Genomic DNA, 15,651 nt, shown 5'->3' with positions numbered 1-15,651 from the left:
CATACATTGGCCGCGTACACAAACTGGGCTTTCTCAAGGATTCTGCCATTAAAGCCTGATTACATAAAAGGAAACGGCGGCAATTGCCAATCAAACAGTGCAAGCATCAAGACAGACCCCATAGATGCTAATACTAAAGAAACTGAAGTATTGTACAGAGCAAATGATATCTTGCTCATAGGTGCTGCTTTACTCTGAATATTCAGCTGCCCAACATCGGTGCCTTTCGGGAGCGGTGAAGTGTTTGTTGTAATAACGCTACCCAGAGTACTCGGCTGGGCTGGAGGAGGGAAAATTGTCTCTTTGTATCTTTGGATCTCTGAAAAATAGATCAAATTAAGGTCCTGCGATAAGACCGAAGCCTGTGCAGACACCATTTCCCTTGCAAACAAAAGCGACGATGCAGCCTGGGTAGCCGGAGTTCTTTTTGATAATTAGAAAGGCTTTAATTGAATGAATTTTACTTGTCTCTCTCGATGATCAGCCTCTTGTACTTCCACCACCATCCTTTCCCTATAATCTGGCATAAGAGCGCTCTGGGGGGGAAGTCATATAACAGTCTGTCAGGTCGGACTTAATATCGCCAAGTCAGTGACACACTTACATCATAAAAACTGTTCTAGATATGTGATAAACACTTACATCTTTTAAATTTTGTGTTTGATCCCTACATTCTGGCCGGGGAAGACTTTGCCGGTCAACAATGGCAGACACAGTCGCTGTCACCAGTCCAAGAAAAGCAATTAGATGCATTTTGATTTTATGACCTACTTGGGTTTGCCTGGAAATATTTTCGATACTCAGAAGCAGCCGAAGCCATAATATATTGAATGTAAATTTCTAAAGCATGTACAGACAGCCGGTAGAAGTAAAACAGTGTCGCAACTGACGCTTCTGACATCATAAAGGCCAGTGCGAGGTCCCCGCTGCGACACTGTTTCGATATCCTAACAAATTAACTGTTGCGGGTCCAAGTAAGAACTGGGCCTGGCTAAAAAATCGCGCAAGATATACCGGCTCGCATCCCTTCCATGTCATGCCTAAAGTACAGCAATGGCAATCCACACACAAGTGGTATGTTAACAAAATAGGGAAATTTCTTTAGTTCAAACAACCGCCGACAATTAGGGAGACCTGGCGTCACTTACAGAAAAAGTTCTACTAGATTACTAGCATAATATTGTGTTAAATAATTACAGTACACAAGATACCAGCGAAGTCCCCTGTTCTCTCAAGTGGGGCAGAGCAAAAAAAGGATTAACAGAGAGTACTGTAAACTTCATAAACGCACAGCCTCAGTTCAATAGTTGTTCCAAGGCACTTCGCCTTGACCTCTGGGGCCCATTAAATGAAGGATGTAATCCAAAGAGGCTGTCTCCACCATCGACTAAAAGGTTTGGTGTAGCCTCGACGGGTTGCATCTCGCCGATACTAGCACTTGTATCTGGTGTTTTCGATGCATTCAGCGACTGTGGAGTCCGTGATCCGGAACTTGCATCCTTGTACAGAATTTCACCTGTTTCGGAGTCATCCATAGCACTAGATCCTGCCGTCTCGAGTCGATTGGAGTCAACACTCGGAAGACGGGTTTTGAGCTTAACAACTTTACTCTTCTTCTGATCAGGGACATGGAATCCCATGAGTCGAGCCTGCGTTTTGATAGAATCATCGCTACGATGGCTTCCAAAGCGTCGGCGATATCCATCAACCTTTTGCTGCCAACTGAGCTCTTCTCGGCCACGTATGTATTCTTTCAAATCCTTTCTTTCGGATACACTCCATCGCCCTCCATTTCTTCTGCGATCGGATGCCTTGGATTTTGATTTCCTCATGCTAAATAAGAGGAATCCAGAGTTTTTTGATTGGTCATCTCTTTCGGATGCCAAAGCCCCTTTGTCACCAGTCACCGGATTGGGTTCCTCGTTTGGTAAAGCTTCATTCCCGTCGGGAGGTTCTGAGCTGATGCCAGGAATTGCGCTTTTAGGCGTCTGGCAGTCAGGCGATTCACTGCAAGGTGGAGCTAAAAGTGCTGATGGATGGAAGGTATCATTTCTCATTTTTCCTGGCAATTCAAGAGAGTCCAAAACCCCCTGGAGGGTCTCGGAAGCTGCTTCGTGTCAGTTTTACACACAAGACTGCGACTCAGATTGCTTACCATGATGAACTTCGTTTAACAAACCAAGAACATCTGTCTTGGCGCTCACCCTGGCATTTTTCTCTTCATCCAGGTCTTCAGGGTCCGCGGAATGGACCAGTTTCCGAAGGAAAGCAGAGCAAAGTGTATCACGATCCTCTTGCGTTACCACGACGCGAAACTCACCCGTATTGTAACGATATTTTCCATCGCTCGACGGGCTCACTTGGCTCAGATCAGCACTGATGAGATCAATCCATTGCAGTGAGGCCCCAGTGTTTAATCCATCGTCACTCAATTGCTCAACAATCGGACTTTTGCAGGTAAAGGACTCATTAATTCTCGCCTCAATTCTGTCTCTAAAAAGTGCAGCACCTTGATGTTTTGCGATACTCCCATTTTTATGAATCACGTCCAGTATACCCTCTGCTGCTTCTGAATCGAATGGGCTTTCTGTTGAAGGATATCAAAGGATTCCCATTGGCCGTATTTGCCACGATAGGTAAAATCGACAATGGGAGGATCCATGATTAAAGCCGGGAAACAAACGGCGTCAGAGGCTGGAGATTCCATCGCATGCCAACAGGAATGTGGCCTGGGATGGCAGGATGACGAGCAATTTTGCGAATGGGTGACAAAATTCATATCCCTGCAATCACCTTCCGTGAACTGATGATAATTCGCAGAATACGGAGCTTCACAGACTAGTGAACTCGGTACCAAATTTACTTCCTGAGACGAGTTGATCAGGCTAGCAAACTTCCTCCATACTGTTAGGCCCAAGAAAGTTCATTGCAAGGATCAATTCCAAATACTGGAGCCGAAGGAGGTCTAGATCCGACAATCGGGGGATGGGATGTAACCATTCAAGGTGGACCTCTGGAACTCCACGTCTTGGCCCCCAAATGTGCGCTCTGATCTTCGAGTCCAGGGTCCTCATTTCTGGCACTTTTTTTTGACAAGGAAAACCGTGCCTGACAGCGCGTGGGAACCTTTCCGGGGTGCCTAGACGGCATCTCTGCCCCACTATCCTTAGGTCCACGAGCAGCACAGGCACTAATAATTGTCCAATGAAAAGAAAGTTTTTGGCGCCGTTGGGAATAAAAAAACTCTAAGTGAGGCCATTAAGCTAGACATAATTGCCACCCGAGCCAGGGGCAACGATCTCGTGCTCCTCAATGGACTTTTACGTCCGATAGGTACTCGAGAAGACAAGTCTAACGGCAGATACGTGCATGCATGCAGGGTCATGTGCTTTGAGTCAGTCTGCCTTTTATGGTGTGCACCCTTTTTATTAAGTGCTGACCGGGGTTCATGGGAAGAAGGAAAAGCTTTTGGCCAACGGGATCGCCCGGTAAGGTCTGTCCCGAACCTTCGAAAGCTGTTCGCGCCTTGGCGAAAGAAATAATTGATCTACCAATCATCGCAGTTTCACTCACGATGATCATCTCGGGGAATGTGGGAAGTGGGTCCTACCTATGATAAGATTAATTAGCTTTCTCATTTCCTCCAAAACATCACGCGGCCGATTTATCCGGCGACGCTAAATTCTCTAGGCAGTAGCGTCCTGGCTTTTAATACAATTTACGGAATACATTAAAGGTTCATTTGTATACGGCACCGACGAGCATTGATTTCGCTAAAAATATGAATAGTTCGATCAATGTTCTTTTGCTGGGGCAGGACTCTGAGTGATGATTTCCAAGCAAGAATCTTCAGAGAATTCATCTTTCAAATTCTCCGGGTCGACAAGACCCACCAAGCTTGTTTCTTGTCTCACTTGCTCTAGCTTGTACTTCAGCTCCTTGATCGCCTCCTCGCGCGCCTGGAGCATGGACTGCAAGCTTGCAATCACTTCTTGTTGGCGTTGGTTCTCGAGTAGAAAATGTCCATTCAGCCCATCTTCTTTTTGTGGACTCATGTTGTCTGCAGGTGCTAGTCTTTGTAGCAGTAAGTCGATACTTGGGTATACTTCAGTGAGACGGGAGTCAAGCTCTTGAACCCTCGCTCTCTCGAGGCCAAGGTCGCGAGCTATTACACGACAAGCATCTGCTGTATGCGCCAGAGATATCTCCAGCTGTGCTTTGTGATGTTGTAGTTCGTGAACCGTTCTCTGTAGCTGAAAGGAATAGGCACGTGATCGCTGGTACTCCGCCGAATCGGCAGAAATTCTCGACTCCAGTTGCCCTTGGTAACGCTTCGATCTTTGTTCCTGGCGCAGCAAACCCTCAATAAAAGGGAAAATACTGTGGCTCTGCTTTGCAGTTACTGTATCGGTCTGGCTCTTAGATTTTGGTTAGGATTTACTGCAAATGCGTCAAAGTCGGCTGCCTACCTGATAATCATTCTCCCCAGACGATGGGACCAACGCAAAATTCTGGAAAGACATAGCGAGCGTTGCAACAAGGTTTAATTCTTTCTTATTTTGCTGTACATGTTGGGAGCAGGGGGGTCGGTTTTTATATGCTGCCCAAGACTCTCTCGGCGACGCTGGCCACGACGAGATTGTCCCGAGCTAGAGACGGTACTGAGTGTCACAAAGCAAGATAAATTACAGCCTCAGATCGGCGGACATACATTCCGAAAATAAATTCTAGCTGTTTTCGCTAGACTGAAAATGGTGTCGCAATCTGCACGTAGTCAGGAGATCGCGCACGCTGCGACAAGGAAAGGCTTACGATGTAGTCCAGAACTGCAGATCCCAACAATAGTTTATTTATTTCATTGGCTCGAAGTTCCAAGCCATTAGAATGACCGAAAATGGCTAGGTAAAGGTTTTGGTCTTAGGAATTTGGACAAACCGCAGGGGGTTGGTTCCAGCGACTCATGCGCTCCGGGTGAGACAGCCTCACGTTGCGTATTCAGAGCTTTTCTTGTGCTCGCGCGAGATTGCGTCACCGGGTGATGAGGCAAAATGATGGTTTATCGCATTTAATTTGGTTAAGTTCCACCTCACGATGTTATACCTATTTTGTGGAACAGACACCACCAAGAACCGACACACACACCTTCTAAATTCGCAATGAGTCGGTATTCCTACCAGCGCCTCGAGCCAATCTCAGAGGAAATCACACCCGCGGACCACCAGGTCTTCTGCCTCGGAGGAACATCATCCAATCTTGAAAGACTGCACTCTAGGCTGCAACGAGCGAAGCGTTCATCGCCAGACTCAAAGGCTCGCATGGAAGAATCTGCATATGAAATAAGTTACCTCAGAGCAGAGCTTCATTGGCACAAAGAGACAAAACAAATTTTACTTCAACTACAAGAGAACATGTACGAGATTATCAACTCTCTAGATGATGCCCTTTCACGAGCCACCGCTCGCTTGCATGAATCCGAGAAGCAATACCTGGAGCTGTGGCAAACCAACAGCGGAGACGGAGACGGAGGTTATTTCTGAAACAGAGTACTGGAATCAAATGTCTGGATAGTGATGGGCAGGCGAAGCCGATGAAGTCGAAAATTGTCTTTGACTGAGTGACATGTTGTACTAGTCCCTGTGTGGTGCGACCAGACCGGAAGGGAATTGATGTGATGTCTACTGAAACGTGTTTGTTGTATGTACTAGCAACTAGAATATTGGGGATCCCGCAGCGCAGTCATCTATTACGTGCTTTCAACTAATGGCTATTTATGACGTCTTGAAAACCAGTAATTTTCTCCAAGAATCCTTTCTCGTGCTTGACCACTTCAAGCAGATAACCATGCAGAGTTGTGATACTTGCATCCATCTTTTCCACAAAGTAGTCCATCTTCTCCAGCCTGCTGTTCATACTATCAAGCTGGCTATCCAGCTTAGCAAGCCAACTGTCCATCTCCTCAAATCGACTGTCAATATGGTCAAATCGACCGTCCATGTTATCAAATCGGCTGTTCATCTTGTCGAGCCGAAAGTCTAGATTGTTCGTCTGGATTTCCATCTGTCCGATATGGCTACTAAATGCATCCATTTTGGACTCTAGAGTCTGTGTCAAAGTATGAATGGTGGTCGTGAACTGTTCTATAGGCTGGGCTAGGTGGTGGAAGATCTCAGAGGGAGGGAAATAACTAGAAAAAACACAGTTAGCGCTTTCCAACCGGTTGGCCTATAGTTTGAATGCTACCTTTCATGTCGCGACAAATGATCATCTCGAACGTCTGTCATATGTGCATCCGAAGAAACGGTTGGTTGCGCAGCGTTTTCAATAGTTTCCACAGGAAGGACTTGCTCCTCATTGAAGTATTCTCCCGTGTAAAGAGTTGGAGCTCCTGCCACCGTATTTTCATAGTCTTCAAGGGGTGGAAAGTATGAGAAAGAATCGTATGCTGTCCACATGCCGAATGCAGTATTGAAATCCATAGGAGACTCAAACGAGTCGAAATACTCAGCGTGAGACATCTTCTAGAGAATGAACGAACGATAGCTTGCCACATATGGTGCTTAAATAATTGCGAGCTTCCAAATGCCGACCCCTCCCAACATTCGCGCCCAGCAGCTGATTGGTTAGACACGGTTTGTTTAAGGTACCAGGATGAGCTCGGTCAATTCCTATCTGCCCTGTTTCTGCCTAGCCGATCCTGGTCTACGATCGTCATCCTTTGACAAAGGTACCTCGGTACAATGATACTCAGAGGTCAATGAGAGCTAGGGTGAGACTGGGGTGAGCGGAGGGTGAGAATATGATCAACTAGCGCCACGACTACCTTCCAGTGATTGCATATTTGAGCCCGGCGAGTCTAGGCTCAAATATCACCCTGGCTGTGAAACAATAAGGAAATGAAGGAACATTTTCGATCTTAAATGTTCGTGGCTAGCGCATGCAGAACAATTCAACTTTGGGATTTCTTTGGTGAGTTACACGATGCAGAATACCATAGACATTGCCTGGCTTGATGTCGGTATCCGAGAAGACTCCAGACTTGCCGTGCTCGACCACGGGCGGCTGTCACGTATAGTCGCTCAATTGTCAAGCCCAGAGTCCCAGCGTCCGTCGTTATGTGTTTTCTTGGGTGGTAAATGCAAGGACTATGCTCTCCAGCAGATTTACACCTTAAACAACATAAAGAGACATTCTTCTGAAGCCCACATCCGACTGAGATATGATATTGCTTCACTGGATAGTTCACAGCCCACCTTTTTGGCCGACGGTGATATTCCTTGCACAGGGTCTTTCCCCTTCCCCAAGGATCTCGCACCTGGCATGGGTCTTCCCGTATCCTGGGACATTCATTCTGCGGGAAAGTTGCTGCAAGTTCTGTGGTCGCGTCTCGTTTTTATGTTTGCTGATGTCGTTTGTATATTTGTTGATGATAAATCCAGCCTCGATAAGGCAATGGAGTTCCTGACCGAATACCTTCGGCTTGGTTCTGCATCCTCTCTTGCACAGTCACTTTTACCCAGAGTGATCTTCGTATATGACAATGGATTCAAGAATTGCGAGGCCAATACATCGAAGGAGGATCCCCTCCGTGACAGTCTTCGAGGCAGCGCGAGCGAAGATTTGTCCGAGATATTTTCCGGTGTTTCATGCATCCACCTTCCAATCACCCCATTGTCAGATACTGCGAAGTATCTGCGTATCAAATCTGCTATTGCTGAAGAGGTTAAAGCAATATCATTTCTTCGGCAAATTAACCATGTTCGCCCAAATGGGAAGCATCTCGCAGCATTGTTTCAGTCTGCAGTTCAGCACACCATTGGTGACTTGTCTAGCCCGTTCGACATAGTAACAGCCACGCGGAATGATCGCCCTGTGGGTCTGTGCGCAGAATCGAACCTAACGCACTATCTTGAAATCGGCCATCGCGCGTGCCTTTCTCCGTGCGAGCTAGCACCATCCATTGCATCAGCCCTGTTCATGGACCATTATGTGCCAGGGATGTTCGGTGTGTGAAATAATTCCCAATTTCCATTGGTAGAAGCTGACGCCACAAAGCCATTAGTCCCTGTTCCGTTTTTGGAACACTGTATCGGTCTGTCGTAAAGCAGACGTATTGCCGATCTCAAACACTGTGGCCGTCTTTATGCCCCGCCCAACAGACCGATCTGGTGGAACGAAATTTCTCGCAGTTATTCGACCTTTTTTGGGAAAGCAAGAAAACGTCTGTGAATATCCGGAGGAAACAACTCGAATCGCAAAGTGGCCAGTTGTGTCGTCTGCGAAGTAACCTCATCTGCCTCTTCTGTCTTCTGCATGCTGCACAACATATTTTGGTTTGTGGCCACGGGATGTGTGATCGATGCGTTCAAGTATTTGGGAGCCCAGTGGCAGGGATGGAGCATCAATTCATTTTCAAAGGCTGTCTCTACTGTCTGTATCAAGAACCGCTGACAGTAGACGTGCTCCCGCCGACAATGAGCCCCACAATACTTGCCATTGATGGAGGAGGTGTCAGGGGTGTCATCCCCTTGGAATTCCTTCTTTTATTACAAGAGCATTTGCACCCATGTAATGTTCAAGAGGTAATTGACCTTGCCCTCGGCACTAGCTCTGGTCAGTCGAAGTCAAAGATACCACCTATATTCTCTAAAACAAAAGGCTGACAGAAATTCACAGGGGGGACTTATTGCTCTGGGGTTGTTCGCAATGGCCTGGGATGTGGCGGACTGCTCTGAACGTTTCAATACGCTAGCGCGTCGTATCTTTTCTCAGAGACGGCCATCAGTCTTGCCTTCCCTTCTCCATCCAATTTCCGGATATAAGTCTGTGATTGGCGAGGCGGCTAAATGGATACAATGGCTATTACATGATAGTTGTTATGACTCTCGGGTGTTCGATGCTACTTTGAAGGATGCGTTTGGAGAAACCCGCTGCCTGTTCGGCGCAAATGAAGAACGAACCCGGGTTCCGTTACGATCAGGTGTTAAGGTCGGCGTGGTAACTACGAGCATTTCCAAAAGTACGAGTACTTATGTAATCGGGAATTTTAACGCATCGAAATACGCGGAGACAGAAGTCGGCAAGTTATTCTAGGCTGAGCGAGTCTTCATGACTAACACCATCAGATTATCATATATTACGTCCTGATGACATGCGACACGAGCCATCTGTACGGGAAGCGTAGGTCTTGATTCACGAGGCTAGATGCATGCACAGCGCTAATAAAGAAAAATACAGAGCCCGAGCCACCGCGGCTGCTCCGTTGTAAGTCAATCACACGCTTGCTTTGCACGGACCAACTAATAACTGGCTGGGAAGCTTCTTTACGCCTGTGGACCTACAGGGGATTGGAACCTTTCAGGATGGGGGCTTAAAGTATAATTTTGCTGGCGATCTTGCGAATCGGGTTTCCAACCAAATCTGGCCCTCCTCGATGGGCTCCATACGGATGCTGTCACTCGGAACTGGAAAGGCCCAGCCTAACGACCACACCCCGCATTTCCGCCACATCTTTCGTGACGGATTTCTACGTAGGGGATTTGATGCATGGATGTCAACAATGGAAACAGATAGCGACTGGAAAAAATGGAGAGTTCGACTGGGTGGTGAAGTCAGAGGAGATTGCCATCGTCTCGACGTTTCCCTGGGTCAAGCGCCTCAAACTATCGATGCTGTTGATACCATGGATGACTATCGCGATATTGTTCTCCTTCAATCCGGAAGTGCTCGGATGGCTCGCGAAGCCGCAACAACCCTGCTTGTGTCTAGATTTTTCTTCGTTGTGGGCTCATTACCGGAGCGTACTGCTTCGCCCTTTTGGTGCTCTGGCTCAGTACGCTGCAAAGGGTCAGCCAAGAAGATCATTGCGGCACTGGAGCAACTTTATCCCGAAGGGCTTAGTTATGTCTCCGACTCTGGTGTGATCGACGACTTCGGGGGTCTGGATAGCCTTTGCGCCTCCTGTGGGTGCTATAATCGCCCGATCTCATTACTGACTCGGCATCTGGACCACACAGTAAATGTTTATATTCAGAATGGCTCAAAACGAAAGTGGAGGCTATCCGGGTTTCCAGAGACTATAGCTACTTTTACTTTGCGGCAAGGTCTGGAGGTGCCTTTTGGCCGTGAAGATCACGGATACCCCTGCCGGGTGCCATGCCATGAATGTGACATGACAGGATGCGCCACCAAAGGCAAAAGGAGGCGCAAATCAAGAACGTCTGCAGATCTTGGCTCTAGGAAACGCGCACACGCATAGGCCATGCCCCTGCAATCTTTCCCGGTATATAATTAGGATGTAGGATCCGATTTACGACTCGATAGCTTTTCAGACAAAGACGTGTCTTATTCTGTTCTCGAAAATATACTCTTTGGGTTATCAAAACCGTCGAACTTAATGGTGATTTTCGCGTATCAGACTAATAATACTTCATTTTTGCCCGTCTTTGATATTTGTCACAATCATGGGCGGCCCTGATCCCCACAAGAAAGCCCGCATCCAATTCAAGAACCTATCCAATACGTTAAAGTCCAAGGCTCATAAGCTTTCGGAAAAATGCGGCGCAAGGGTATATCTATTTATCGAGCATGAGAGAGAGTGCTTTGTCTATAAGTCTCTAGATGACTTGCTTTGGCCACCCCCTGATGGGTTACTTGTGAGTCAACTACTTACCTTAATAAGACTTACTAATCAAGCGTTTCATAGGAGAAATACTACAACGGACTAGATAGAAAAGGCTTCAAAGATATGCAAACTTCTGCGAGTCAGGATGAGCCGGATCATGTCTCTCAAGAGTGGCTTTCTGCAAGACGGGAGCATCTATGTGGTCTGGAAAAACTATATAGACTACATTGGAATACAAAGGTACAACAGGATGCGAAGGAAGAAACCAATGTCCTTGAACAGAACTCTTGAGGATAACATCTCCTGAGGATCAACAGCATACATCATCCATGTTTATTATACCTGTGTATGTAGTGTATGTATTTAATAGAGCATTGAAAGTTTAGAAGTTCTCTGCTACGGCGTCAAATGAGTACTTTATCAGGCCAGAGGGGGGGGGGGGGAATCTTTACTGATATCCGTTTAAGGGTCTGCTCCACGTAAAATCGAGCTGATTTTCCTAAAAGGGTCAAGAGGGTTATTGATAAATACTAATTCCCTTTCAGTCAATGCCGCGTACCAGTGGCCTCTATTTGAGGAGATTGACTATTATCAGCGAGGTATAAAGGCCACACCCGCCGCTCCATGTTTTCCTTTTCTTCAACCAACATAATGTCCTTTGATTCATCCACCCTTCAGAGAAATGCTCCACATTATGAGTCTTTTGAGACTCGCTACGCCCGTATGATAGTGGAGGCTGATGAGGTACCATGGCAGTATAACATACTTGCCAGTGCCGCACACTGGATCCTGCTGGCCGGCTACTTGGTGGTGCCTGGCACGTTCACTTCGCTACAGAAGTCAGATGCAGTTTCAAAGGACTTTATGGCAAGCGAAGCTGGGGAGATGGTTCTTGATAAAATACAAAATCCTCCGCTACTCGCCATAGCATGTTTTCTTTTTGTCACAGGCTTGATCATTATGGCGTGGCTCTATTGGGAACACCGGGGTAATTATATTTGGCTTATTAACAGAATTTTCATGTAAGAAGCGTGCCACAATGTATTTGCCTTTGCTAAACTATTCCAGGCCAACTCTACTGAATGCATTAGCCGGTCTCCTGACAACTATCATCAGTCTTTATACGGCTCATGGTGGCAACTGGTCGATCATGGCTCTGCTAACTGTTATTGCGTCCGGTCTTTCCGTTGCCTCCTGTCTGGCTTTACTTATCATATACAAATTCGGAAAATTGGAGAAGCTTAGACAAGAACACGCTCGCATATTTTACTCCGATGGTCGCGCAACTTCCACCTAGGCGTTTTCTTTCACAATGCAGGATCAGGCTAATCCTTCAGCTTTGGGTCAGCCTCACTCGAGATAGTGTATGGAAGGAAGTTATAGCGAGAACACAGAATCAATTTTTTGGTGATAATTCGGTTTTGAACTCAACAGAATCATGCGCCAAGACGACATTTGCTGCGATGCAAAGAGGGTTGAGCATATGTAACTAAGTTTATAAGATAGTAATTAGGTACATTAGCTAGTGTGCTTTCTTTATCCCTTCGGGACCCCCCAGTGTAGTATTTTATCCAAATAGTGAGGAATCAGATGCCATGCACGATCATCCTGGCCTCCTTGTTCTAGAAATACATGCTAAAAATTCGTTAGCGCTGGACGAGTTAAGTCAACGGGTCGTACCTCAAATAAACACGAGTACGGAGATGATACAAGTTGCTCCGCAAGATGTTGCGCATAATAAGTCAAGCCTGAGGTCTGGTCCTTTTCCGTCAAGCAATTATCATTCCGGCTCTTAGTTTGGCTCAAAGCCACAAACAAGGCGCGAAGCTTTTCACGATCATCAAGAAAGCTTGTATGATGTTCTTGCATCATGGCATCTCCAATGTTGGCTACTATCGTTAGTACTTAATTGATGACCTGACAAACTTCATGCTCACCAATCTTAACGATGCCATCTGGAGTCAAAAGGATATTATCCCCGTCAATATTTCCATGTCCAATTCTGAGACGCTCATGTACATATTCCAGGCCGCGTAGGATGCCACGAAGGATGCCCGCAGTCTCGAACTCTCCCAAAATAACGCTCGGGGTAGTGGTGACTTGCGACAAGCTTACAACCAGTCCGTCGTAGTTGTAAGTTAGGTAGAGAAAGCCCTCATCATAGAATGCTTCCACCAAGCCGACCAAATTCTGGTGAAAGACCGACTGTAGTGCTGGGAAGTAACTTTGCTCTTTGTTTGCTTCTCTCCTCTTGATTAGGACGGTAGAGTAACCAAAGTAGTTGCCGAGACTGAGCCATCCTAGACCTGCCTGATTGATTTTCCAATTAAGGGTGTACTTCTGGGAAGGATGTCCAGGATGAGGGAAACCTCGTCTAGACGTGAAAGATAATTCGCAGTCGCAGCTGACAGGAGATTCTTGTCTAGCTGCAAGCCCGTTACGTTCATTCTTGTCATACATGATGATGGCGTTAGTCTGCTCGGACGGTGCGCGAATCTATTCGGATGCAGACGAGTAAGTTTCCAAGACTGTGAACAATGAAATAAATCCGGAAAACCAGTCTTGCTTCTATGACAAATTCGTCTCCCCAGATTAGGAAAGTATAGAGGGGCGGTATCGGCACGAAGCAGTTAGATTTCGGTTCTGTTCCGACTCGTCACAGAGCGGGAAAAGAAGAGCCCAACTTCGTGATTTCCACACGCGGCCATAACAATATCTCTGCAGTTGCCATCGTTGTGGAGCCAATAAGATGAGCTCCTGCAACCAACACCCGCGACCATGAAATCATTTCTCTGCTGCATGTAGAGCAATTTCCCACGGCCAAGGCTTGCGACCATGAAAACAGATCCCTGCCCCCACCGATATCGGCCGTTGCTGGGGCCAATAGAATTAGCTCCTACAGCCAACACCTGCGACCATGAAAACATATCCCTGTTGGATGAAGAGCAAGTTCCCACAGCCAAGGCTTGCGACCATGAAATCGAAACTTTCCGCGAGACCACCCTTCGCAAGTACCAGAAAGCATTGTTGTCATCGAAATCAAAATCCTCGGCGGCATCCTTCGAAAAATTTCTACTTCGTGATCTTGTACAGTAATTAGGCCGTAGCTTATCTTGGAATTTTATTTAAGTTCGCATACATATCCTTTCATGGACACATAACCAACAATAATCTTACATTATTCTCGGCACAGTGGAGATCCAGATCATGGAACCCCTTGTGATATACGCCATACTGGCGGGAAGCTTACTTCTGACCTTCGCTTTGATTAGAATTCTCAAATCACTTGTTCAGTGGAAAGATTCAGCTCGAGTTTTTGTCTTTCGTCATTTGATCTACCCTTCTGTTATCTCTCGTCACTCACTTGCGGGCCCTTGGAGCCCCGCGGGAATACTTACCCATTTGACCTATGCCACCATTAATATTTTCCTCGCGTGCTACAAAAGTTCCTCGTTGGAAATCATTGGCCGCCGCGCTGGCGATCTTTCGCTTATCAATATGGCTTTTCCTGTGGTAGCTTTACATCTAAGCTTTGCAGCTGATCTTTTAGGCATCTCGTTGCCCTTTTATCGCAAATTACATCGAGTGTCGGGATGGATGACAGCGGCTTTAACAGTGCTCCATATGAGTGCTCATGGCTTCCGTCTTGATACTGAATCTGCAGCAGACGAATCAAAGGAACGACGCCTCTCTACCATTGTTGTAAGCTATATCGGGCCTGAATGGCGCCTTTGGGGTCTAATTTTATGGATAGGCAGCTGGATGCTTGGCAGCGCTGTTATTAATATCGCTGCCATTTGTCCGGAAGTTCTCCTACGAAGCCTTTCTCCGATCTCATCAAGGTCTCACGATTGCCAGTATATATGGTATTTGGAGACACATACCGAAAGTTGAGTTGCTTCCATCATTATATCTGATTGTTGGGGTGGGCATGCTTGCTGTCACCTCACTCTTATATATTGCGATGCTTCTGTATCGTAATGGAATTTTCTCGGGGAACGGATATCCACGAGCCAGGTTCTTAAGTACCACGGAATACAGTGAGCAAGAGAAAACCAAAGTATCCCATGATATCAACGATGTCCCCTTGAAAATTTCCTTGTTTTTACCGAGACCCGTCAAGGTGAGAGCTGGGCAGTACGTCAACGTGTGGCTCCCCGCAGTCAGCTTCTGGTCATGGACACAGACGCACCCTTTCACGGTCATATCTTGGTCTCAAAGAAAACAATCAGTCCTTGAGCTTTTGGTTCAACCTCAAAAAGGCTTGACCGGTACAATTGGTCGGCAGCTACGAAATACTGGCGCCTCGGGATATTCTTCCTTGGTTCTGTTCAGTGGACCTCATGGCGTCAGCGAGCCAGTGGATGAGTATGAGAATGTACTTCTCATTTCGAGTGGCTCTGGGCTTGCTGCCGTTTTACCCTACGCTCGGAAGTTGATCCATGGATACAACACATGCACATCGCGAGTCCGTCGAGTGCATCTTCTTTGGCAAGTTGATAAACGTGGTATGTAACTGCCGCAAGATAGAAACTCCTGGCTAAGAAAGTAGAAATTGCGATTGCGGCACAGGAGCAGGTCAATGAGCTCTTGAAAGAAGACTTGCCTGACAATGGACATGTAGGCTATAATGTATCCATGTTCAAGCAAAAGCTGACGACAAGCTAGATGTTAAGTATCTCGATATATATAGGAAAAGACTTTTCGGCACTTCAAGGGCAGCCGTTTGGTAATCATGAAAGAGCTTTCCTTTATGAGGGTGTACCTGACTACTCCGAGGTTGTTTCAATGGAGCTTTCTGGTGAGTACATCGACAAATTATCACCGATACGGGATGACAGAGGGCAAATGCTTTTGTTAGGTAAGCCATTGTTTCTATGATTTTTACGGCAATATTGACTATTGATAAATTGGCAGCCTCCACGAATGAAAACGTGCGCGACCAACTACGAACTATTGCGCGAGATAATTTGCACCGACGAATGCGAATGATAGACCTTGAATACCATCCATAGCTACGATATAGCCAG

The 15,651-nt window shown here is 46.6% G+C and overlaps 10 protein-coding genes across 10 annotated transcripts; 6 read left to right on the top strand and 4 right to left on the bottom strand.

The window, feature by feature from the left end:
- Positions 1–1,295: 1,295 nt before the first annotated feature.
- N7533_011006 (uncharacterized protein) lies at positions 1,296–2,707 on the bottom strand (the record flags this gene model as incomplete). Its single annotated transcript, XM_057107656.1, has 3 exons — positions 1,296–2,107; positions 2,156–2,493; positions 2,547–2,707. The coding sequence occupies 3 exons, from the start codon at positions 2,705–2,707 to the stop codon at positions 1,296–1,298; spliced, it is 1,311 nt and encodes a 436-aa protein (XP_056955034.1).
- Positions 2,708–3,794: 1,087 nt separating this feature from the next.
- On the bottom strand, positions 3,795–4,523 carry N7533_011005 (uncharacterized protein; the record flags this gene model as incomplete). Its single annotated transcript, XM_057107655.1, has 2 exons — positions 3,795–4,418; positions 4,470–4,523. The coding sequence occupies 2 exons, from the start codon at positions 4,521–4,523 to the stop codon at positions 3,795–3,797; spliced, it is 678 nt and encodes a 225-aa protein (XP_056955033.1).
- Positions 4,524–5,156: 633 nt separating this feature from the next.
- Positions 5,157–5,537, top strand: N7533_011004 (uncharacterized protein; the record flags this gene model as incomplete). Its single annotated transcript, XM_057107654.1, has 1 exon — positions 5,157–5,537. The coding sequence occupies one exon, from the start codon at positions 5,157–5,159 to the stop codon at positions 5,535–5,537; it is 381 nt and encodes a 126-aa protein (XP_056955032.1).
- A 220-nt stretch (positions 5,538–5,757) lies between these two features.
- On the bottom strand, positions 5,758–6,515 carry N7533_011003 (uncharacterized protein; the record flags this gene model as incomplete). Its single annotated transcript, XM_057107653.1, has 2 exons — positions 5,758–6,184; positions 6,241–6,515. The coding sequence occupies 2 exons, from the start codon at positions 6,513–6,515 to the stop codon at positions 5,758–5,760; spliced, it is 702 nt and encodes a 233-aa protein (XP_056955031.1).
- A 463-nt stretch (positions 6,516–6,978) lies between these two features.
- Positions 6,979–10,255, top strand: N7533_011002 (patatin-like phospholipase family protein; the record flags this gene model as incomplete). Its single annotated transcript, XM_057107652.1, has 5 exons — positions 6,979–8,002; positions 8,053–8,579; positions 8,674–9,072; positions 9,182–9,261; positions 9,316–10,255. The coding sequence occupies 5 exons, from the start codon at positions 6,979–6,981 to the stop codon at positions 10,253–10,255; spliced, it is 2,970 nt and encodes a 989-aa protein (XP_056955030.1).
- Positions 10,256–10,460: 205 nt separating this feature from the next.
- Positions 10,461–10,912, top strand: N7533_011001 (uncharacterized protein; the record flags this gene model as incomplete). Its single annotated transcript, XM_057107651.1, has 2 exons — positions 10,461–10,652; positions 10,703–10,912. The coding sequence occupies 2 exons, from the start codon at positions 10,461–10,463 to the stop codon at positions 10,910–10,912; spliced, it is 402 nt and encodes a 133-aa protein (XP_056955029.1).
- Positions 10,913–11,272: 360 nt separating this feature from the next.
- N7533_011000 (uncharacterized protein) lies at positions 11,273–11,918 on the top strand (the record flags this gene model as incomplete). The annotated part of the gene is made up of 2 exons (XM_057107650.1): positions 11,273–11,643; positions 11,690–11,918. 2 exons carry the CDS (start codon positions 11,273–11,275, stop codon positions 11,916–11,918), a joined length of 600 nt encoding a protein of 199 aa, XP_056955028.1.
- A 608-nt stretch (positions 11,919–12,526) lies between these two features.
- On the bottom strand, positions 12,527–13,081 carry N7533_010999 (uncharacterized protein; the record flags this gene model as incomplete). Its single annotated transcript, XM_057107649.1, has 1 exon — positions 12,527–13,081. The coding sequence occupies one exon, from the start codon at positions 13,079–13,081 to the stop codon at positions 12,527–12,529; it is 555 nt and encodes a 184-aa protein (XP_056955027.1).
- A 747-nt stretch (positions 13,082–13,828) lies between these two features.
- Positions 13,829–15,289, top strand: N7533_010998 (ferric reductase family protein; the record flags this gene model as incomplete). The annotated part of the gene is made up of 3 exons (XM_057107648.1): positions 13,829–14,323; positions 14,376–15,129; positions 15,171–15,289. 3 exons carry the CDS (start codon positions 13,829–13,831, stop codon positions 15,287–15,289), a joined length of 1,368 nt encoding a protein of 455 aa, XP_056955026.1.
- Positions 15,290–15,636, top strand: N7533_010997 (uncharacterized protein; the record flags this gene model as incomplete). The annotated part of the gene is made up of 2 exons (XM_057107647.1): positions 15,290–15,482; positions 15,539–15,636. The coding sequence occupies 2 exons, from the start codon at positions 15,290–15,292 to the stop codon at positions 15,634–15,636; spliced, it is 291 nt and encodes a 96-aa protein (XP_056955025.1).
- Positions 15,637–15,651: the final 15 nt, after the last annotated feature.

This window comes from Penicillium manginii, assembly GCF_028828005.1.
Source record: "Penicillium manginii strain IBT 31320 chromosome Unknown utg000008l:1.0-3226943.0:1.0-3228205.0, whole genome shotgun sequence".
Lineage (NCBI taxonomy): Eukaryota > Fungi > Ascomycota > Eurotiomycetes > Eurotiales > Aspergillaceae > Penicillium > Penicillium manginii.
The sequence above is the reverse complement of the archived record's forward strand: the minus strand, read 5'-3'. Positions and strand labels throughout refer to the sequence as shown.